Source organism: Lithobates pipiens, unplaced genomic scaffold (assembly GCF_037356315.1).
Source record: "Lithobates pipiens isolate NorthernLeopardFrog02 unplaced genomic scaffold, aLitPip1_a1.2 Scaffold_22, whole genome shotgun sequence".
NCBI classification, from domain to species: domain Eukaryota; kingdom Metazoa; phylum Chordata; class Amphibia; order Anura; family Ranidae; genus Lithobates; species Lithobates pipiens.
Window position 1 is genome coordinate 126,228,121 of NW_027507784.1, and position 23,829 is coordinate 126,251,949.

Sequence of the window (23,829 nt, forward strand, 5' to 3'; positions counted from 1 at the left end):
TTGTGTCTCATGGATGCATAGAGCGGGGCTCGGGCGCCGGCTGTGGACTTTAAAAGAAGAGGATCGAGGCTGATCTGTGCAAAACCATTACACAGAGCAGGTAAGTATAACATGTATTTTTGTTTTTTTATAAATTAATCTTTAAAATGGGAGTAAACGCTCTTGGTTGATTTTTGCCTATAAAAAGGCTTACCTATAAATACAGTAAATATCTCCTAAACGTGCACTGTTTAGGAGATATTTAATTGCAAAGCCGCCAATGATGTCACTGGCGCATGCGTTCTGAAGGAAAGGCATACTTGTGCTGTTCCTTCAGCGTCACGGGCTGTGAACAGCGGCTCCAGCGCGCATAGCGTGACATCGCGGATTGTTGAATCAAAGGACTGGAGCCTGCCAAGACTGGGTACAGATAGAAGTCATGTCAACGATGACCACGCGCCACTGGAGGGCTTTGTTTTACGCTAAGTATCACATACTAGCACATTATAACTGCCTTGCAGGTTTTTTTTTTCTTTATGTGGTTTACTACAGCTTTAATATCATGTTAAACTGAAAGTTAATTTGGGCTTAATTTTTTTTTTTTTCTTGCCCCCATACAATGGGATCATGCTGTAGAGTTTGGCTATCCATCACTATGCAGACTGACCTAGGTGTGGAAGGTATGGAAAGGCAAGCAGTACACTACATTCTTGCAGTATTAAATTCACCAGCAGTCCATGACAGACCAATTTATCCAGATTAGAGGTCGACCGATATGGGTTTTTCTCTGGCCGATGCCGATATTTAGAAATCATGGCGGCCGATAGCCGATATATGATGCCGATTTTTTTTTTGGGCCGATATGTTAGGCCGATTTTATTTTATTTATTTTTTTCCTTTTTTATTTATTATTTTTTTTTTTTTAATCCCCCTTGATCTAACACACCTTTCCCACTGGGGCGTTTTTCAGGCGCTTTTGGGCTAAAAATAGCGCCTGTAAAGTGCCTGCAAAATGGATCCCCTGCAGTCTGTGTGAAAGACAGAGTGCTTTCACACTGAGGTGATGCGCTGGCAGGATCTTAAAAAAAAGACCTGCAAGCAGCACGTTTAGAGTGGTGTATACCGCTCCTCCACCACTCCTGCCCATTGATATGAATGGGCACCACTGCCGAAGCGCATGCAATGCGATTTGGCAGCAGTGCTTCATGGGCGCATTTAACCTCTTCCTTGGCCGCTAGCTGGGTTATATGTGCCCCACTAGCAGCCAAATAGCACCGCTAAAATGATGGTAAAGAGCCGCTAAAACTTGCGTTTTACCATCAACGCCTGCCCGCTCCAGTGTGAAAGCTGTCTTCATAAGTGATACAGAAAATTTCTTACATTTAAACATTTATTAAACACAACAAACCTCCAATCAGTTTACTTGTATGTATGATTTAGCTTAAAAAAAAAAACCTATATATTAAATAAAAACAGGTAGTCAAAACTTTTGGACGAAAAAAAAAAATGAGCTAACTTTACTGTTTTTATTTTATTTTTATTTGTTAAATAGTGTATTTTTTTCCCAAAAAAATGCATTTGAAAGACCTCTGTGCAAATGCTGTGTGACATAAAATATTGCAACAACCGCTATTTTATTTCCTAGGATCTCTGCTAAAAAAAATATATAATTTTTGGGGGGGTCTAAGTGATTTTCTGGCAGAAAATACAGGATTTTTACTTGTAAGCAACAAGTGTCAGAAAAAATTTAGTCTTTAAATGGTTAAACTGAGAACGCTACACACTGAGATGATTTCATTCATTCAAGTGTAAACATTGTATCTTTCTGTTCTTTTCTTGGCAGCCTGCCCAGAGAGGAGGAAAGAGGTTTCTATGAGGACTCAGGCAACTTACACTGACTTCTATTACAGAAGTCATTTCAAAGTCCCGCTGTAGTTCAAATCGGCTTTTTATCAGCACAATCGGCCGATGCCGATTTAATTAAAAAACGGCAAATATCGGCCGATATATCGGTCGACCTCTACAGATGATAGTACCATAAAAGCCCCCCCCCCATAGATGGCTCAAATATCGGCCTATACCTGCTGCATCAAGCAGAATTTAAACTGTGTGTGACAGTGCATAAACCACCCGGCTTGAAAAAAGCTGACCTGAGTGGAAATGTATCAGCTGAGCAGTGACTGCGTGCCATTGGTTGCAGCCACTGTTTGGTAATGCCATTGTACACAATAGTGTATACAAATATAATTGAGTGTGTCGATTCCTTTTGGGGTGTGTGGGAGATTCGATTGATTTTCTCTTTCTCAGCCCATGAGCTTGAACATTAGCGAACCCAGCAGTGTATTGTGGCCTTAAAGGTGGAGATTGTAATTCTCCGTACACACGATCGGATTTTCCGATAACAAATGTTGGCTGTAAGCTTGTTGGTGGAAAGTCCTGCCCTATGTATGCTCCATCGAACATTTGTTGTCGGACTTTCCGCCAACAAATGTTGGCTAGCAGGTTCTCAAATTTTTCCGCCAACAAATGTTTGTTGTTAGATATTCCGATCGCGTGTACATATGTCTGTCAGACGAAAGTCCATGCATGCTCGGAATCAAGTACGAGACAGAGATATAACTAGTGTTTGTAATGGAGATATCACATACGTCTTGTACGTCATTATGTTTGTAATTGTTGGCCAACATTTGTGTGACCGTGTGTATGCAAGACAAGCTGGAGCCAACCTCCTTCAAATAAAAATCCAGGGTTTTGTTGTTGGAAAGTCTGATCGTGTGTACGGCGTATAAGTGATAGGTTATGTATGTTTGTAACAAATGATCTACACTTGACTATTTGGTTAGTATCTTCTTTCCTTTAGGCTAGAAAAGAACCTCCTGGCTTACCAGTTTTTGTGGGTGTACAAATCCATTATATTGTGGAATAAAAGCCCATGAGTGACCTGTATTTCACATTGGCAGCAGACTGCCTGTGGACTTCCATCTTTGTGGGAAATTCCCCTTAGTGGGTATATGACCTATCTTTAATGGCTGCTCAAAACCTCAACATTAGCCCCCCAAAAGCAGATTTGCTGTTTGTAGTAAACCAGCAAGCAGTTAACTGCACCAGCGTAAAAAACTCATCAGGAACATGACAAAAAAGGAAATGAGGAATAATCAGGTACTTGGCAATGCGAGAAAAATGATAAATGCTTCTGATATTCCCTTGTAATAAAACTTTTTTTTTTTCCCCCAAAGTGCCCCCCACCCTTCCCTCCTCCTTCAGACTGTGAATTCAGTGTCTCGGCCCCCCCACTTTCTGGCTCATCGTTTCATACTTTAAGGTTTTTTATTTCCTATTTTTGTCATTTACTTCAAACAAGAAAGATCCTTTTAATTTAAACTTTCTCTCTTCCCTTTTATTAAAAGGTTCCGAATTTAAAAGCGCTGTGTTAATGTGTGTGTGATATCAGCGGGGCTGTAGACACAAGTTTTTCTCTCTTGTTTCGTCTTGTTCTTCTCTATCTTTGGGATTTAAATGTTCTTCTTTGCTAGTGAATATGCTGCTTATTGTCCCTGCTTTTTGTCCAAGACAAAATAACACACATTGGGTCTTCATTTTATTTTCTGATTTCAATGCTCTCTTCCCCCCTCCTAGCGTTCAATTAACGGCATGCATGGGGGGCAGAGTAAAAGGATCTTATTTTTTTAAGCAGCCTATGTTTCCCTGTGGCTTCAGCCTTTGAAAGCCGCTCTGAACGTTTCCTAATTAGATAAATTACTTTATGTGAAGGACCACAAAACAGGAGGTGCTGGTAAAGGGAAAGAATGTCAGAGTGAGGTCTGGGAGGGGTATCGGGGGGAGGAGGAAGGAGTTGGAGGGTCTGATGTCAGCTTCTGCCCGCTTTATGCCGGCTGTGTGGTATCTGCTACCTGACTTGTAAAATTAGCTGTCTTGTATGATTTGTCAGTAGAGCGGTGAAGCTCTCAACCAACTCCAGGCGTTGAAATGATTCCTATGTGTAATAACCCCTTAACTACCAGAGCACCTGCAACCTGTGGGCAGTCAGAGGTCCCATGTGCATTGTGAAGATGGTTCAGAGAGCATATACCTTATAATAATTGCACAATAAGTGTTCTGTCTGTCCCCATGGTCACCTGTAGGGAGTCTAAAATAGCGCCTCTCAGGTTTCTCACAGGGTGGTAGAGAATTTTGTCAAAGGGCATCCAATACCAAACAACAAAGGATAACATAGTGGACATTGTAGTTCAATCATTGTGGAAAGTAAATGCGGGGTAAAGGGGAAAGCAGAAAGTTAAAATACCTGTGTGAAAGTGCATAAAGGGTTAGTCCATACACAAACATTATAAAGCGATCGCAAAATGAACTGATAAATTTCAGGCTTACATTTCATTTATTGTAGTTCAGTCAACCAATTTGAAATCTTTTTTCTTATTTAGCATAGATAGTATGACAATTGTATGTTTAAAAATGCCCATTGATGTGAGGATAATGGTCATTTAAAGGAGAAGGCCAAAGTTTTTTTTGGCTATACTTCTACTATTGGTCACAGGCGTGCAGAACTAAGTGCAACAGCAGGCTAAAGCCTGATGTCCGCTGACGTCACAGAGCCGGTCCAAGCTTCTTGTCTTTTTTTTATTTAAAGGCCATAGGCTAGTGTGGTATAGTTGGTAATTGAGCATCTGTTATGTGATCAGGATTGAGTGGTCCTTTGTACCATATTTAAGGAAACCTTTCGTGGAGGAAGCATTGCTGAATTCTGATTCAGTGAATGCTTTTTGCTTGGCTGTTGTGCTGAGCCACTTTCTTAAAAAGTATTGGACTTGGAAAAACAAAACTAATTTTTATTTGCCTAGATGGCTGCCGCACCGATCCCAGCTGCATTTGTCCCCCACGGCCTCTAAAACCGAGATCTGACCAATCAAACACTGCTGATCGTTCAGCTCTTGGTCTTCAGCCTGCAAAGTGCTGGTCACTGTCGGCCACCAGCTCTCGGCTCGGTTCTGCTGTTCCAGCTCTCACTAGAGCGCTGAGCTATGGAGGGGATGGGAGCGTCTGGCTCAGCCTCTCAGTGGCTTGCTGAGAGGCTAAACCAGCTGTTGGTGCAGGCTTGCGGGCGAATCCCGACCATATGGTCAGAATCTTTTCAGAGCCTGGACCGGCTCTGTGACATTAGCGGACATTAGGCTTTAGCCTGCTGTTGCACTTAGTTCTGCACGCCTGTGACCAAGAGTAGAAGTATAGCCAAAAAAAACTTTGGCCTTCTCCTTTAAATGACCATTATCCTCACATCAATGGGCATCTTTGGACATACAATTGTCATACTAACTATCTACGCTAAATAAGAATCATCAACATTCATCTTGTACCTCTCTCACATGTGGGCTGATTATTTTATAAGATTTCATCTTTTTATTATTTCAATACATAATTTATATAGCTCTAACACTTTACAAAATAAAGGGAAATAGTACAGTTGCAATACAAATGAAAGTGGTTCCAAAGACTAAACATTTTTTACCTTAATGCATTCCTTCCGTTGAGGTAAAAAAAACATTTAAGTAAAAGTTTTGCCCCCTCACCCCCCCCCCCCCCCAATACTTAATTCCTCACTCTATTCAGCGCTGTGCCTGTCTGCAGTGGCTCGCTTCCTGGTCTCAGAGGCTTTGCTGTGGCAGCAGGAGCCAGTCAGTGCTGTCAGTCAAATCCTGTGACCAGGGAGTGGGGCCCAAGCTGCTGTGTGTCTATGGACACAGGCAGCGCTAATCGGGATCGAGTGTGCAGGTGTGCCACAGTAGTAGGAATCAGCTTTCTATGGTGGCACACCAAGAAGAAGAAAAGTCAGGACCACCGGTACCAAAAAGAGGAGGATTGGGGCCGCTCTGTGCAATTCCATTGTACAGTACAGGTAATTATAAACCTGTTATGTTGTTTTTTATAATCACTGTAGAACAAGAGGGTTAATTGGGCCCTGCTTGTGAGAGCTTGCAATTTAAAATGGAAGGGGAAGTTATACAGAAAGGTAGTAAGAATGTGTGAGCTGATCTAAAAAGTACACAGTGGTACACAGTGGTGTATGGGCGGCACAGTGGTGTATTGGTTAGCACTCTCAACTAGCAGTAAGAAGGGTTGCTGGTTCGAATCCCAACCGCGACACTACCTGCCTGGAGTTTTGCATGTTCTCCCTGTGCCTGCGTGGGTTTCCTCCGGGTGCTCCGGTTTCCTCCCACACTCTAAAGACATGCAGGTAGGTTAATTGGCTTCTGTCCAAAATTGACCCTAGTATATGAATGGGGACCTTGGATTGTGGGCGCCTTGAGGGTAGGGACCAATGTGAGTGTGTGATGTACAGGCATAGGGACAATTGTAGACACTCACTCAGGTTGAACTGGATGGACTGGTGTCTTTATTCAACCTTGCTAACTATGTAACTATGTAAAAGTTCAGTTGTTGGCTTTAGGCAGGATCGGTTTCCTGAAGTGATGAATTTTCAGGGATTTCTGAAAGGCTTACTAGAATAGGAGATATGTGGACAGATTCAGATCGCGGACAGGGTATGGAAGATTCTCTGGAGAAGTCGAGGAGAAAAACCTGGGGGAAGTGTGGTGAGGCATCTAGAGAGCAGGAGATCTTTGGAAGAGCAAAGAGGACAATTGGTGGTGTAACTTGGGCAGAGATGTGGATGGCTTTGTATGATGATAAAATTTTAGATTTTATTTGAGTATGCAGAAACCAGTAAAAAAAAATTGGCACAGAGGAATGGTGGACACTGAGTGATTGGTAGTTTAGATGGGTCTGATATCATTCTGAGATTGCTAGTTACAGAGGTCAGCACTTAGAGTACAAATCTGCAGGTTTCTAGTAAAAGTCCATATTCACCTGGAATTTCCTAAGCTGGGGCAGAAGTGACTAAATCTTTGTCCAATCCACCACTTGGGTAAAGATTTAACTGTTTGGAGGTACCACTAGAAGGCAGTAATAAGCACATCCATCCAATGTCAGATGCACCAAGCTTGCTGAACAACTTTGGTATAGCTTGCAAGATTTCCTCTTCTTAATGAGAGATGGGGAGGGAAGGTGTTAAGTAAACGTATGCCATGTCAATCATCTTAGACACTATTAACCCGAGCAGGCTCTACAGCAGCAAACAGGCAGATGTCTGCCTGTCCATCGGGAATGGGCATTTGGGTGTCTATGCCTAATTTTGGAAGATTCCTTCTGTCTTGGTGCGAAATTGTCAGAGGCAGAAAGTGATGGGAAAAACTTGGGATATTTTTCCAAAGGTGACACTGCAATATTTATTCTTTTATTTAGACTTGCAAGTAAGGAAACATCTCTCCATTGCTATTAGTCAGCAGATTTCTAACAATTATTTTGGCATGACTGCAGTTATTGCAACAAATTTGTACTGTTTTGGGTAGCCATTGATAGGGACGCTTTTCATCTCCTTTGATGAACTTCTTTGCCATTGGCTTGTTTTGTGGACAGAAACAATTGCAGACTGCGAATAAACTAGCAAGTGTAGTATGCACTGTTTTTCAGCTTCAGACAACTGCACAAAATGAATTTCAGGATGAAAATTTGAGCCACTCAGCAGGTGTCATTGAAGTCGGGTAAAATACTAAATTTCTCGCTTGACCTGCAGATGCCTAGAAGTGGTTAAAAGCAGCCTTCTGGAGATTTAAATTGCAAGTCATTTCATAATTGGGTTATTTGCCAGCCCAGAATGCAATATAGCATATGGTATTTGTGGACTGCCAGAACATGTGGTATTCTGTCATCGGAGATAAGTTGCCACATCTCCAACTTTCCCTGAAACTAAATGATTGTACAATAAGTTATGTGTGTCCTTGAGAGCAGGCCAGTGACGGCAGTGAGGGTTCATTTCCCTGCTGATATTTATGGGGATTTTATTTTATTCTTGCTCATCACAAACGCGGAGCTGTCTGAAGCTGCTGCCCACAGGAGAAGGGTATATTTTGGTAGAGGGTGGGACACATTCTTACAGTGGCAATAAAACAGGACTGAAGGTGCGAAGTGATATCCATAAAAAAAACAACTGAAGGGAAAAAGCGATGTGTAGAAAGACCACGTCTCTGCTTCATATCCCCTCCTCCCTGTATCTATTATATTGCCTGCTCCTTCCTATTCCTCTGTTTTGGCTTCTCATTGTTTAATGAACAAGCTGTTTTATTCTTCTATTGTCCATTTTGTTTCTTCTCTTGTAAAGGAAACAAGCTGATCCCATGGTCTGTTTCATTAGTTTTGTAAGGACTAATAGGAATGACGCAAAGTTATGCAGGTTAAATGTATTGCAATCTCTCGACCTGTATTTTAAAGAGGTACTGACATTAGGATCCATTTATCCTAAACAGTGTCTCTATAAAGGAAACCTTATTGAGAGTGACATATAGACTGCCTCTCCTGAGCTCTCATAGAAATTCTTGTTACCTACCTGCCGTGCAGATCCAGTTGCTTCTTTAGTACTCCAATCCAGAGCAGACAAGCAGTTCAGGTGTTCTAACATGATATTAACTTGCTGCCTGTCCACAATAAATATGTAAAAAGAGAGGTCAGCAATGCATAGAATCCAGCACATAGCCTCCATGTTTCTCTTAGTACAAGTTTCCTTTATAATGAGTTACTGACCTGGAATGAGCAAACAGCCCAACCTGCATTTGGGTTCTTGGTCACCAAGTGAGCCATAGAATGTAAAGGAAACTTAAGTTTATAGTCAATCTTATTTTTATCAGATAGGTTCACATTAAAAAAAGAGATCTGAAAATGGACCACAAACTTAGCCCTGGACTTCTCCCCTGAGGACTTGTCAGACATTTGGCAAACAACTCGCAAGGCCTCTCCTAATGAAACTGCCCTGGAGACCTCCTATAAAGTTTTATCAAGATGTTATTTAGTTCCACACAGGTAGAAAAGTGTATCTGGGGCTATTCACCCACCTGTTTTTGGGGGTGTGGGGAGCCTGTTACATACATACACACATAGTGAACTTGCCCCATTGTATAATCCTATTGGGATGACATTTTCTCAGTTCTTTCGAGAAAGAATATTGTGAAAGCCTGGAAGACGCTTGCACCTTGCATAATAGCTACAAAGAATTGGGTCACTCAGACGATTATACATACAGAGTAATATGGTACACTAAAAGTTGACAGCTGTCTACCTCCAGATTTTAACGCCTCTCTTATGGAGGCCTTAAACGACTCTACGTTTTTGTCTTTTTTTTTTGTATTTTTGATTGCATTCCCCGAAGCCATTTTCCTTCCCTTAACCACCATCTCTCCTCTTCCCCCACCCTTTCTTTTTATTCCTACAATCTTTCTATCCCCCCCCCCCCCCCTTTTTTATTGGCTTGAACTTTGCTGCACATTTTGCTGACATTGCCTGGTCCCCACTACTCCCTGGGCCATGACTGGGATGGTCCATCCAATTGTCGACTTTCTAACTTCCTTTATCTGTAAATTGTACAATATGTTGCTATGTGCCATCATCTGTCGAATTTTCACTACCCATCTGTCGATTGGCCCCCTGTTTTGAGGATACACTATAGATGGTACTTTGTATGTTATGGCTTTTGTGTTGCTCAATAAAATATTTGAATATGAACACCCATCAGGCTATTTATATGAGCCCTCAGTATCCCTTTGGATCATGACCAGTAGATGGTTGAGAAAAAAGAAAATGTGTGTGTGTGTATACATATAAGAAACATTTTAATTAGGCATGTTACCGTAACCTTCTCATATGTGCAGTGAATTTTTTTTTTTTGTCTTGGTGGTAGCAGTATTTTGATCAGGCTGTTCCCATGTTTGAATTCCAGACACTGGACTGGGTGACTCTGTGTGTTCAAGTCCTAGCATCTCTAGCACTACAAGCCCCAAACTAGATCCACCACCGTCTCCGCATGCCAACCGCAAGAAACACCGCCGGAAGAAAAGTACGAGTAACTTTAAAGCTGATGGACTTTCCAGCACAGCTGAAGGTGAGACCTTCCCATCTTTCCTACCCATCTTAATGTTTGAGACATATAAATGTCGCTTATCCCTCAGAGAAGTAGAAATGTACTGTAAAGGTAGTTCAGTCACTAATACCACTGCCATGTGTCCTCATACTGTATTAAAGCATGTGTTGCATCTTCTCAGTTTGTTCCATCACTTTGCCACACAGGTCTCTACACTGGTTAGTGATCAGTCACATCAGCTGTTCCATTAAGTCAGCCTATAGCTGTGTGTATTGTGATGGTATCTGTATGCTCTTCTAATGGTTCATTGTGTCCTCACTTGTAGCAGTAGTATATGACAGTGCTTTTTAAAACCGGAGCAAAAGCGGAACCCAAAGCAAAAAAGGTTTCATATTTAAGGGTTCATCTACACCACAAGACTTGGCTGGACTGTATCGTTCAACTCAACCAAAATGCAAAAGAATGACGATGCATACCAGTGGTACCAATGTAAGCTGGCAAAAAAAAAATCTTGACAATGTTGCATTTCATCGCAGTGTGATGCAACCAAATTCCTTGTTTCATTTTTGCAAGTGTAGTCTCATTGCTGTTGCCAACAGTCCCAACTTTGCAATAGTTTTCATAAAATACATCTTCTGTAGTGGATTGAAATATGCAGATAACCGTCCCAGGGTAAGAAACATGGATGTAGATAGGCGCTTAGTCTATCTGTGCCCACCTGTTTGCCCTTTTGCCTTGTCTAGGCGTGCCTACACATGTTATAATGACCATATTATTGATCATTGTATTTCATTGGGTAATGCATTAATGTTGTTCCATACTTTGATTACATTTATTCAGCACCCAGTTGATTAAATTTATAGAGTACACCTGAATGTATTTGTTTGACTCCCTCGTGTGTTTCCTGTTCGTTTGTAACCATCACTGGTTTAAAGCCATGTGTGTTTGGATTTTAAAATCCTAGATCTTTGTTCATGTTTATATGTAAGCGTTTGGAATTACCTGATTAAATCCCATACAGCAAGATACATCACGTGTCCGGTCTAGTTCAAAGATATTGTTGTGAATGGAATAAAGCTACCAATGGCCAGCAGATAACCATCACTAGGTCTAGGGACGTTGCGTTGCTTGCAGCAGAGCTTTCTGCTCAGTGTATAGGCAGGCAATACAAACCTCACCAAAGGTAGCTTGGTGGGTTAGATTACATATTCACTATTACAGTAGTTTTCTAACATCTGTGGGTTACATACAGGCCAATGCTGGATTCTACAATATACCTGACACTCGAGTTTAAGTTATTGGCAGCAGTCTCATTTATTTTAAAATCTAACACAACATATTTGCTCTCCGGTATGTATTCCACCTCAAACAAGACTGTTCATTACAAAATTAAGTCACCCTTAATAACCACGAAGCCTGCATTCTGGGGATTTTAAGGTGGTGTTTTTTTTTTTTTTGTTTTTAGGCATTTTTGCATGTGTATCAAAACTTTGTTTGCTGGGCAAGGAGAGGAGAGCAGTTCTATAGGAAGAGAGGAATTCTTCAGGCATAAAAAGTGCACAAAGATGTAAATTAGCATGCATATATTGTATTTGCAAGTGTTCCCATTGATATCTATGGAAACGTGGACATGGAGTATAAAGGGGACTGACTATACAAGTGTGAACAGAGACAATTAGAAGTAGTCAAACAAATTGCGCATAGATGATTCCTTTTTTTTTTTTTTTTCGTTCAACCAATGGGTTGATTTGATTCCCCCATCACCACACTCTGTGTTGTTGGGAGAATCCCACCATGGATCTGTTGTATTCTGACTGCAAGGAGAGTTCCCCACCATCAGACTACAATGTTTAGTGTTGGCGGCTATAGCTGGCGGCACTGATCAAGGAAAAAAAAACAGGCTGGTTGTACAGAAGTCGATAAAGACTAAGGATGAGCTCAGGTTCGCATGCTCCACATGCGGAGCCTGCCAGGAAGTGAGACATTGTCCTGATGCGCGGCTGCAGAGATCGGCAATGTCTCACTGCCTGTGATTAGCGCAACTCTGCGCCAACTTCCTGGCGGGCTCTGCACATGAAGCATGTGAACACACCTGAGCTCATCCTTAATCAAGACCATAGATGGATTGAAATTCAGCCTGTACCTGCTGAACCGGCCAAATTTCAATCCATCTATGGTCGGCTTTAGTAAGGTGTAATAATGCATAGTCAGGCTTAAGGAAACAAGCAACAAATGTGAATGGGGTCTTATCCACTTCCCACCCGGCCAATGCACATATATACGGCCGGGTGGGAGCCGTCTACTTCTGATAGGACGTTCAGGAACGTCCATCAGAAGGAGCGGGATCGCGCGTGCCCGCGCAGCGGCGCGATCCCGATGCACCCGTGTCACCCAGACACGGCGCATCTCAGATCGGCAGGAGGGCTCTGTGATTGGCCCTCCTGATCACATGACGGCCGTCATGTGATGTAAACAAACAGCCGGTTGCTAGGCAATCGGCTCCTCCTCTCCTCACACAGAAGTCATCGCTGAGGAGAGCAGATCGCTGCAGCCGGCTGATGATCAGTGAGTATGAGCTGTTTTTTACAGCTTTTTACTCACTGATCATCAGTCTAGTGTAATACACAACACACCACACAGTGTAAACACCACACAGTATAAACACAATGTCCCTACACATGTCCCCAAAACATACATGTCCCCAAATAATAAATACACATATCCCTAATAATAAAAACATGTCCCCCACATATGTCCCACTAAAATCACATGTCCCAATGATTATCTGCACACATATGTACATGATCATTTGCGTACATATGTCCGTGATCACACAAACCAATTATTATACACTTAGCCGAATTTTTTTTACCAAAAACATGTAGCAGAATACATTTTGGCTTAAATTTATGACAAAATTTGATTTTATTGGATTTCTTTTAAAATAGAAAAAAGAAAATATTGTTTTTTTTTTTCCAAATTTCCGCTTTTTTTGCGCTTATATCGCAAAAAAAAAAAAATGGAGTCGTGAATAAATACCACCAAAATAAAGCTCTATTTGTGCGAACAAAATGATAAAAATGTCATTTGGGTACAGTGTAGCATGACCGCGCAATTGTCACTGAAAGCGCTAGAGCGATGAAAGCTGAAAATTGGGCTGGGAAGGAAGGGGGCGAAAGTGCCCTGTATTGAAGTGGTTAAAGTGATTGTAAAGGCTTGTGTTTTTTAATTAAATAAAACATGTTCTACTTCCCTGCTCTGTACAATACTATTGCACAGAGCGGCCCTGAACCTCCTCTTCTGGTGTTCCCAATTTATGCTTTAGACACCTCCTTTTCTCTGAGTTCCACCATAGCAAGCCTCTTACTATGGGGGCACTCATGCTAAGTGGACTGTGTGTGTCCATAGGCTCACGCAGCATGGCTTGACCCTGCCCCCACCGCTCCCTTCTCAGTGAATTTGACTGACAGCAGCAGGAGCCCAATGGCTCCTGCTGCTATAAGTAAAGCCCCTGAAGTGAATCGGAGGAGGGCGGAGTGTGGCTGCTGGAGGGGAACATACTGGATCAAGAGTGGTGTCAGGTAAGTGTTTTTGGGAGGGGGAAGGGAGGCAAAGAGTGCAAGGTTTTTTACCTTCATGGATAGAATGCATAAAGTTACAAAACATTCTACCTTTTAGAATCACTTTGAAGAAAACCTGAAAACAAGTACACAGCTATGAAGAGTAAAATGTCCCTTCCTCCTCATTTTTTTTTATATATAAAAGTCCCAATATAATTATTTTTTTATTTATATTTTTAGATAGATGCTCTTTATGTAATACACTGCTATAGAATTCCCATATTTTCCTGCTAAATACTCTTGTTTATTCTTCCAGGCACCCTTGCTGTTCGAGACAGAATATCTGTAGAAGCTTTGGTGAATCACTGATTTAAACATAACAAGCTCTAATTAACCCTTTTGAAATGTGAGCCTAGTTAAAGCTCTCATCCTGACCATAGGATGTGCAGGGTCTTGTGTCCATAGCTGTTCCGCACCTGGACATCCTGTGTGGTCATTCTGTGCACCTGTATTGAGAGTATTACGATTTCCCCATAATTAGAGATGAGCAGAGAGATCACAGCAATAGTAGTGTGATAGTCATTGATTTCTCTGTGGGCAGCAAGGGACCCAAGTGAACTCCACCAAAACATTGTATGTAATGATATTATTTAGAATACTGAAGCTGTAATTCCAGAATGTCAACTTCGTTTTAAAGGGCCAAATGAATTTCAGCTTTAATACAAATGGCATAAACAAAATGAGTGAAGCAATGACTGTGGCATCTTTGTAAAAAAAGAAATAATCTTGAAATGGACAGTTTTTTCAATTTTTTTTTTCAAGCAGTTGCACTCCCCCGGTGTATCTGTATCATACACAAAGGGGTCTTACATCTATTGTACACTAAGCAGCATGTCTATCTGAATTCTACCTAGAGCAGAGACTCTGTGTATTATGCACAGGACATTGTGTGCTTTTAGTTTTTAAAGATCAATCAAGATGCATCAGTATTATACTCAAGGTTTTTGTGTCTCTACTTTATACAAAGGAATGTGTGAGTATTTTTAAGGTGAACTTTACCCTAGGCAAGAATTACCAAGTGCGTTCATTGTGTTCGGTTTCATGTGTGTACGTTCCTGCCATGTTGTCTGGCATCATTTACGTTTTATGCAATGTGAAATAATACTGCACGTTCTCATGACCAACACCGCTACTTCATATGGAAGCAGCATCTGATTATTCCATGCTCCTCGCTATATGACATCCTAAAACTGGGCAAAACTGGTTCTCCGCTAAGGCTTAACTGATGAATACACAGTTGAAATGCATACAGTAAAACCTTGGTTTGAGAGTAACTTGGTCTGAGAGCGTTTGGAAGACGAGCAAAAGTTTTTCATAGATTTTGACTTGATATACAAGCGATGTCTTGATATACAAGTAGCGTCATGTCACAACTGAGTATAAAAGAGAAGAGAGGCACCTCTAAGTGTGCAATATGGTTACATTTTCATGAATATTCAACATTTAGCAACTCCCATCCTCCGCACCGCCACTGACGCCATCTCTTCCACGCTGCACTCCACAAGCTCTTCAAGCCTTGCATTCAGATCTCTCTACTGCAGGGTAGTCACGATTGCAGACTGACAGCGGTGTGTAGGATGAACTATGTGGAGAGCTTTACCCCAGATGCCTGCATACTTAGATGTGCCTGTTTTAGTCATCAACCGTGTGAGTTGCTAAATGTTGTAACTTCATTAAATGTAACCATATTGCCACACTTAGGCCTCATGTACACTGCTGCTGGTAAACGGATGTTTAAGAGCAGTTGGGCATTTTTTTCAACTGCTCTTGAAGGTGCTTCCATCTTCATCCGGTCTTCCTTCCGGGTTCGCAGACTCCGACCGGGTGAGTGGCCGGAGCTGCGGTGACATCACTCCCGCCGCTTACAGCAAAGTGCTCTGGAGGAAAAGCACAGGTGGCCTTTCCTTCAGAGCACATGCACCGGTGATGTCACTGGCTCCATGTACAGTAAATATGTCCTAAACTGTGCACATTTAAGGGATGTTTGCAGTGCCTATAGGTAAGCCTTATTATAGGCTTACCTATAGGTAAAATTCATGCATGGGAGTTTACTTTAAATCTCTCTGCACACTGCCTTGTGTTTTATGCGGTACAGCTTTGTCCAGATCCCAGCCTGGCATTGGAGAGTGAAGGACACATTGATGAAATCATTCTTTTGCTTTCCCCTCTTTTAAGCATATTTGCGTGGTCATTTACGGCATTGTGCAAATCATTTTTTGTTCTCTTCCATTGCTTAGTACATGCTAGAATTACAGAGAGGCGCAAGTAGAGGTAGAAAGTGTCAAAGGACTGCCAGTGCGCTGCTCAGGCGGTGAGGATTGGGTTGCTTAGCAACATGTTACACTCTAAATATAAGTGTACATATATAAAACAACCAAGTTTTAGCGCTGTCCCCACTGTTCACCTTCCATCAGTAGTCAGTAACGGATGCATATAATCAACTATGGCTGTTGCAGCTCTCCCACATATCCACTGGGTGGCAGACAGGAATCTGGAAGTATATAGAGAAAGCGCACGCCTACCCTAGTGTTTTATTGTTTATTAAAAGATAAAAATGGTAACATATGAAGTTTGCACTCACTGACATCCAGTGTTTCATAGCATGTACAGTTCACAACAGCCTCCTCTCCTGCTCCGTACCGAATGGTTGGCTCACTTGGGCTTGCAGCATAAGATCACATACAGCACGTCTAAGCCTCCTTTTCGCCCACACTGCTCTCCATTCAACACACTCGCACGGGCCCGCTGGCGCTTGTGTGGTGTTCCACGGAGTTCTCAGGAAGGGAGAAAGACTAGATGGAAGCTTAGACGTGCTGTATGTGATCTTATGCTGCAAGCCCAAGTGATCCAACCATTCAGTACGGAGCAGGAGAGGAGGCTGTTGTGAACTGTACATGCTATGAAACACTGGATGTCAGTGAGTGCAAACTTCATATGTTACCATTTTTATCTTTTAATAAACAATAAAACACTAGGGTAGGCGTGCGCTTTCTCTTGCTTTATATACTTCTAAATATGAGTGTAACATATAACATGTTCTTAAGGACAAACTTAACCTTTAAACAGTGCAAACAATATGAAAACATTAGCAATACTTATAATGAATAATCTGCCTGCCTTGCCAATTAAAAAGCCAAAACAGCATGACAAAATTAGACCTGGGGGTAGAAAAACAGAAAAAAAATTCTGTGGCACACGTAGTGCGCCATGGTGAACAATAGGCATGGCCAGTCGGAAGGTCTTAAAGGGGAATTGAACAGAATCTGTGTCTGCTGTATATGCTACACACATATACCACAGTCCTTTCACCCACAAAATACTAATTATTTTACCACAACCGACAGCCTCACAGACACAAACCTCAGGATAAAGGAAGGGTTTTTTTTTGTTTTTTTTATGAAATACTTCCATTGCATTTTGTTTATGCACACAGAAAGGATATAGTTTTACTGAGCCTACCTCAAAGAATAACTTCATTAAAACCAGGAACTGTTGAGATAATGAACATCTTGGTCAGGTTTATTTACAGCATAATTTATAGAGTGCAGGGTTAGGCGTAAGTACTCTACGTTCACATTAGAGTCCCCCCTTACATCAAAGTCCCCAATGTCCCAACTTACATTAAAAACCCCTTTCATCCTGCAGCATGCCCCTTACATCAGTGCTTCCAGACTGCCCCCTTACATCTTTCAGGAAACTTCCTTACAGAAGTGCCTCCAGCGTGCCCCCTTACTATCCTCTTCCAGCGTGCCCCCTTACTATCCTCTTCCAGCGCGCCCCCTTACTATCCTCTTCCAGCGCGCCCCCTTACTATCCTCTTCCAGCGCGCCCCCTTACTATCCTCTTCCAGCGCGCCCCCTTACTATCCTCTTCCAGCGCGCCCCCTTACTATCCTCTTCCAGCGCGCCCCCTTACTATCCTCTTCCAGCGCGCCCCCTTACTATCCTCTTCCAGCGCGCCCCCTTACTATCCTCTTCCAGCGCGCCCCCTTACTATCCTCTTCCAGCGCGCCCCCTTACTATCCTCTTCCAGCGCGCCCCCTTACTATCCTCTTCCAGCGCGCCCCCTTACTATCCTCTTCCAGCGCGCCCCCTTACTATCCTCTTCCAGCGCGCCCCCTTACTATCCTCTTCCAGCGCGCCCCCTTACTATCCTCTTCCAGCGCGCCCCCTTACTATCCTCTTCCAGCGCGCCCCCTTACTATCCTCTTCCAGCGCGCCCCCTTACTATCCTCTTCCAGCGCGCCCCCTTACTATCCTCCTCCAGCGCGCCCCCTTACTATCCTACCATTATCCTATCCGGGACAAGTATTGCTGTAGCAACCCAGTACCCCTACTCCAACCTCATGGGCGCTAAACAAAAGGAAGTGCGTAGCCTTATATAGTGTGTCTGTGTAGTCTTATATAGATACCTACTTTGCAGAAGTGTTTAGGGTTAAATCAGTAAGTTAATATTTGCTTCAATAAAATATTTTATCACAAAATATACCATAGTCGGTTCTCCATATACATATAAATACTAGGAGTGCCAAAAACTGACTAGAAGAAGACCACCTGCCCACATCCCTAAATAAGCTGTAGAATAGACCAATTTTTCCTCTTTGTGAGACTTTAAAAGGCAGGAGTCTTCAAGAAAATTATATCAAAGTATTAATTTGATTAGAAAAGTTAAAAGGTGTGAAACAATAAAAATATATGGATGCACAACTACGAGCTCATGATGCACAAGAAAACACAACGATATATACAAACGCAATAGGAATCCTGACACCACACTAGTAGATCCTGAGTAGTGAAATTGAAACCAAGAAAGCCAGACGCGGTTCAAGGTAATTAACGAGTAAAACCTCTTCTTCAGGGGCTGATAGTGTAGTATATATCCTCATCTGTAAACATTGCAAAAAGAACACAGGTAAACTAACAAAATAAATGTACTAAACAGTTATAATTCAAAAAGGTAAAAGGTATTGAATAACATCCATTGAATATATTACATAGTATTCTAACCGTATATTGTTGTACATCAATATTCAGGAGGCATCCAACATGATAAAATTGGGGAAAAAATTGCGATTTTTGCCTGCAGGGATCAGATCCGTATACCAGTGCGTGATGTCAGTGGAGTGCCATAGACTTGGTCAACAAGCAGTGCACAAAGGGCATGTCCCAACCACATATGTTGCACCTAGTATCCATATACAGCTCTTTGCTATGCTTTTATACCTTGACCCTTACAGTTGTGGAGGTACCCCGTCTATTGGAGACGTATTGGTCAACACTGTGATTTTGACTTTATGGCCACAGCCAGAGCGCCTTCTTTTATTCTTATGTTCGTCTCTCTGATGAACCTGAAATCCTTCTGTTGAAAGGATGCTCGGAGACTCTTACAGCATTGGCTGTCGGAAAACACTAGCCTCAGCGTGAGATTCAACCATCTCTGAAATCTAATAATGTTTTCGATTTTTTAAAAGTATGGCCAACCTAGGTTTCCAATTCCAAAGTCCCTGTGCTGAAAGCAATGTTCTGGCTGACTTCAGTCGTTCCTCCTCTACAGTCTAAAATTGAGGTTGGAATTTGATTGTTTTTAGCTATATAGACATTGCTTTTAATCATCTGTCACTTATGATTTGACTGGTGAATCTTTAATTCAGTTATTTGAGTGCCTTTCCTTTTATATTTCTCTTATGTTCTCCTGTGTTGCTTTTCCTGTTCCCTGGCTTGGCATTATGCTTCTTTTCACTCTAAAACCAACTTCAATGTAAAATTTCAGCATTTCCAAATCCCTGCATTCTTCTGTATTGTACATTGCTCAAATCATCTGCATCACATTAAAATCATTGTTTCTTTATTGTACGTAAGAAAACAATGTGCTTGTTACATATATATCGATGTGTTTGTTTATGATTGGGACATATATTGGAGTGGGTGCCAATTATATCCACAGACTGTGTTGTACATAAACCAGTTTACCTGTAATTATTGTAAAAATTGTACACCTTGGTGAGCTAAAAATGAACAGGAATATACAATATACAACTTTTTACATATTGGATATATATATATATATATATATATATATATATATATATATATATATATATATATATATATAAAATATAATCTTTTATGTTGTCTTTTGTTGTGTGCATGGCCCCATGTACACAAACGTGAAACTCTTGTAAGCTTCATTTTTGAAACTGTCCAGCCAGATTGGACAGCTGTCATTGTCTGTTAGCACACTTCTGATTTTATGGTGAAAATGGACAGTGGCAGAGCTTGCGCTGTGTAAAGCAGGAACCTCCATTTACTATCGTAATATTTGGAGGTCTGCTGTGCACCAGTTATGGCTGACAAAACCACCAGATCAGAGGGTTCGACTGTATCTAAATCCAAAGCCAAACATGTAATATATTTCTTGTGGTGACTGCATTTGCTTTTTACTTTTTAGGCTAAGAACATTCTCAGCAAGTACAGAAAAAAACTGTTGCCAAAAATAGTGTCCTTTTTGCTTCCTCGTATCCTGATAGAAAGCACAAACTACCATATTTTTACTGTGTAAACTATTGGTTCAAATAATCCACCATGTAAGGGCCCTTTTACATGAGTGGGCCAATGAGTTCCACTTGTCAGTTTTTCAGGCAGACCTAATCAGACCCTTCAGTCTCCTCTATGGTGTGACACCTGCCTACATCCAATCTGATCCTATCTGCTAAAAATAGACGACTGGGGACCGTTGCACAAGCAGAGCAGACACGGACCAGGCATCTGCCTGCTTAGCAGGGATCAGCGGATAAATTCCAATGGAGCCCGTCCCATGTGTAAGGGACTTAGTAGAGATGAACTAAGGCTGAGATGTGTGAAGTCCAGCCTGTGTAATAGTCATGGCTACTTCCATTGATACAATGGAGAAATTAGTGTAGACATGAAGGGACCATCAATGGACTGGTAAGCTTAAATGTTTGTTTTTTTGGAGGGGTTTAGTTATGCTTTATGATAGCCGGACCCCATAGAGCCGCACACCTATGTAAATGTCATATACCATGTAGTACATGTGCAAGCTGTCACATGTGCTAAATATCACAACCAGTATACACATCTGATTACTTTCTTTGCAATGTATACAGTGCAGTCTTAATACCTATAAGACCTCAAATGTACCTGCACTACACATTACAGCACTGTTTGCTTGCATTTTGCCTGGAAATTGAGTGCTCTTGCCTGCCTTCCACCTGAAGTGTACATGACTGCCTCACACTTGGACTTGTCAGCATACTTCTCCTGTCTTGCATCTGGAGTAGTGGGCATGCCTAACTGCTTGCCACAAGGAGTGGTACTATATATTGCATTTCCAAGAATGAACTCTGAGATCTTCCAGTTAAGACTAAAGAGAGACATAAATGAATGTTATGGTGAGACTGTAACACTAATACTTGTATGTGAAAATCACTGGTAACGTACTTGCGTGTACAGGACCTCCTTCCTACCCCTTAGGCCCGTCTGTCTTTCTCTCCCTTTCTCCTTTCTTTTTTTCCCCATTTATTTTCTTTTTCTCCGTTTCTCCTTCCCTTTTGCTCTCTGGATGCAGCTAAACGCAAAGCATGGAAACTAAACCGTGTTGGCAGCCTGCGAAATGTTTACAGCGGCAACGCCAACACAGAAGGTAACACGTGCCCCTCACTGAGCCCCCCTCTGTCCTTGCTTTCTCTGCATGTGCTCCCTCTACTTTATTTGCATGTCTTTCCCACAGATTGCACTGCTTCTTCCTCTGTCTGTGTTATGTCCTTGTTCTTCTGCTGCTCTCATTTCCAGGAAAATATTTGCTCTTTCATACATTGTTGATGAATGTGGCTTTTCCAAATACAAAGTAAATACATATAACCTGAACTTAACTATAAATGACTAGGATTTGTTCTCACCTTTTAAGTCTATCCAATAGTCAATCTTGGAGTTTTGGGCCGCACTAGGAGACTGTTGAGGGTGCTGGTAGTGAAATACAATGGGTCCCATCCTTCACATCAGGGTTGCTATCCCCCTTTGACTGAGATTTAGACACCTTTGCTGATATTTCCATTCTTTCCTATAGCAAATTTAATTTGGGTGTTCATAGTGTTTTGCTTAGCCTGATGCCAATAGGAAGTAAAAATGGTCTCTGAAGACCCAATGCTGACATCACCCATTTATATGCTGCTCAGTTATAGGCCCTTTGTCAGTTGCCCCGCTGTCCACCCAAAATAGAATCTGCAAGAAGAGCTGTCTGTGTTGGTCATAGCTAACAGTTAAATGCTTCCTCTCACATTTTTAGTGCAGGATACAAAAAGCAAGGGAGAGCCTGGTTGCAGTGGGTCATTTCCATACTTAAGGCCCAGAGTGTGAGTAATCAAACAACTTATGCCATAGCATTGAACATGCTGTGCATTTTGTTGTCTGTATATGTGCATTCTTTTTTCATGCATTCATGCAGACGTTTCCATTCTTTCAACTCATTTGAGCTCCACAGAATGCATGAAAAATGCATGTCTTATGTAGCTTTTAAGTACGTGTTGGTGTTATTTTAATTTAAGGCTTAACTCCAGGCAAAATAGTAAAGGTTTGTCTGCAGAAGCCATCTTGTGGCTTACCTAAACATGGTCTGCTTTCAACAACAGAACCTCCAGAAACCAGATATCAAGCGGTCATTGTCACAGGCTCCCCTATTTATGTTTCATGTGACCAACCAGCCACGGCTGCTCTCTCACTTGCACAGAGTAAGTGATCATGTAACAGCCTTGTGTAGTCTTCAGTGTGAGTGGATCCATTATACGGATCCCTCGCAGTTTTTTTTCCTGCCTATAAACACCCATCTAATTTGATTGTCAGTTCATACAAATGAGACAGTCCAGTCCTGCCGGTGACATTGGCATATGGGGGTGGTGACCGAAAGAAGTTAACTACCCTGTCATCACCCACAGTGTGGCACACCAAGCTTTATTGTAATGACCGGCACAACACACAAGACCCGTCTTCCTGTGCCTGGCCATAGCAAGGATTTCAGCCACTACTAGTGTTGTCGCAGGTAAGTAAAACTTTTTATGTCTAATTAAAATGTAATAATAAAAACTTTAGGATTGTGAGCAATGTTTGGGGGGGGGGGGGGGGGGGTTAAGCTTTATTAATATACAGGATTTACATAGCTCTAAATGCTTTACAACATAAAGGCATATAGCACAGTTACAATCCAATCCAATGGAGAGAGAGAGAAAAACGGGAAGCGCCAACCTAAGTGTAGTAATTAGATGCACAGTTTATTGTAAAGGACTAAAACACTCACAAAAGGTGGTTAAAATAAGGCTCATCTGGTGCCTGGTTAGGCTCATCAGATAATCTCATGGACATCACGCTGTAGCAGCAGGTGGTGTTAGTGCTGTGTGTGGCATGTGGGGCTTCCTTGGATCCAGGAAGAGCTACTGTGAACCTCAGGAGTGGATATGATGTCACCGGAGATGGAGAGGCTGCCAGGAAGCACTGGAGAGGATGGGCGAACAGGATAAGCTAGGCTACACGCTTGGAGCATCAGCTTCTTCTCAAGGCCTGTACAAGAGGACTCAGAGGGCCCTGGACATTAGAGCTTACAATCTACTTTGTTATACTTTTTTTTTTAACATACAGGTGTTTATAATGTGGCTAAGGACTCTCTCACAGTGTGACACGGAAGGGGAGGGTATGTTTTGTAGAAGTGCAAAGCACAGTAGGTTAGGAAAAGGCTCACAATCTTAAGACCGAGTTGTACTTCTTTAGGAACATTGAAGGTAAGTTGACCTTTTAAAACAGAAATAACAAATGCACGTTTTTTGATGTTAAAACAATCTGCATTTATACATTTTTTCTTGGGGGGCCTGCAGAGCATCATTACATACGTGAGACTGCAGGTGCAGTCGTAGGCTCCCAGCATAGCTGTCTACTCCTACCCCGTATGGGCAGGCAGTTAATTGAGAACAGGAAAGTCAATGGACAACATTCTCACCAGCACCCTCATAGTTCATTGACTACTACAAGCCATCAGCCACGGTGGCTGACGCTACTTGTAGGCATTCATTCACAGTAAACTATGATTGAATGATGCAGCCATTGGGGCGGAGTTCCGCATGGCCATGCAGTTTTCAAATTATGAGAGTGAGTGCAGGAGAAGATTAGGGATGGGGGGACTGCAAATGCTGGAACATGTTGCAAAAGTGAATTTATCCTTTAGGCTGGGTTCACACTGTCTTTGGATGTG

At 42.0% G+C, this 23,829-nt stretch overlaps 1 protein-coding gene across 8 annotated transcripts in view; it reads left to right on the plus strand.

Moving 5' to 3' along the window:
* AGAP1 (ArfGAP with GTPase domain, ankyrin repeat and PH domain 1) overlaps positions 1–23,829 on the plus strand; it is a 601,134-nt gene that overhangs the window by 498,018 nt on the left and 79,287 nt on the right. For 5 of the 8 annotated variants that reach the window (XM_077448231.1, XM_077448233.1, XM_077448232.1 and 2 more), the window contains 2 exons: positions 9,818–9,979; positions 21,163–21,237. In XM_077448231.1, coding sequence (XP_077304357.1) covers positions 9,818–9,979; positions 21,163–21,237 — 237 coding nt within the window. The remainder of the gene's footprint in view (positions 1–9,817; positions 9,980–21,162; positions 21,238–23,829) is intronic. The other 3 variants (XM_077448234.1, XM_077448229.1, XM_077448230.1) reach the window with 1 other exon arrangement.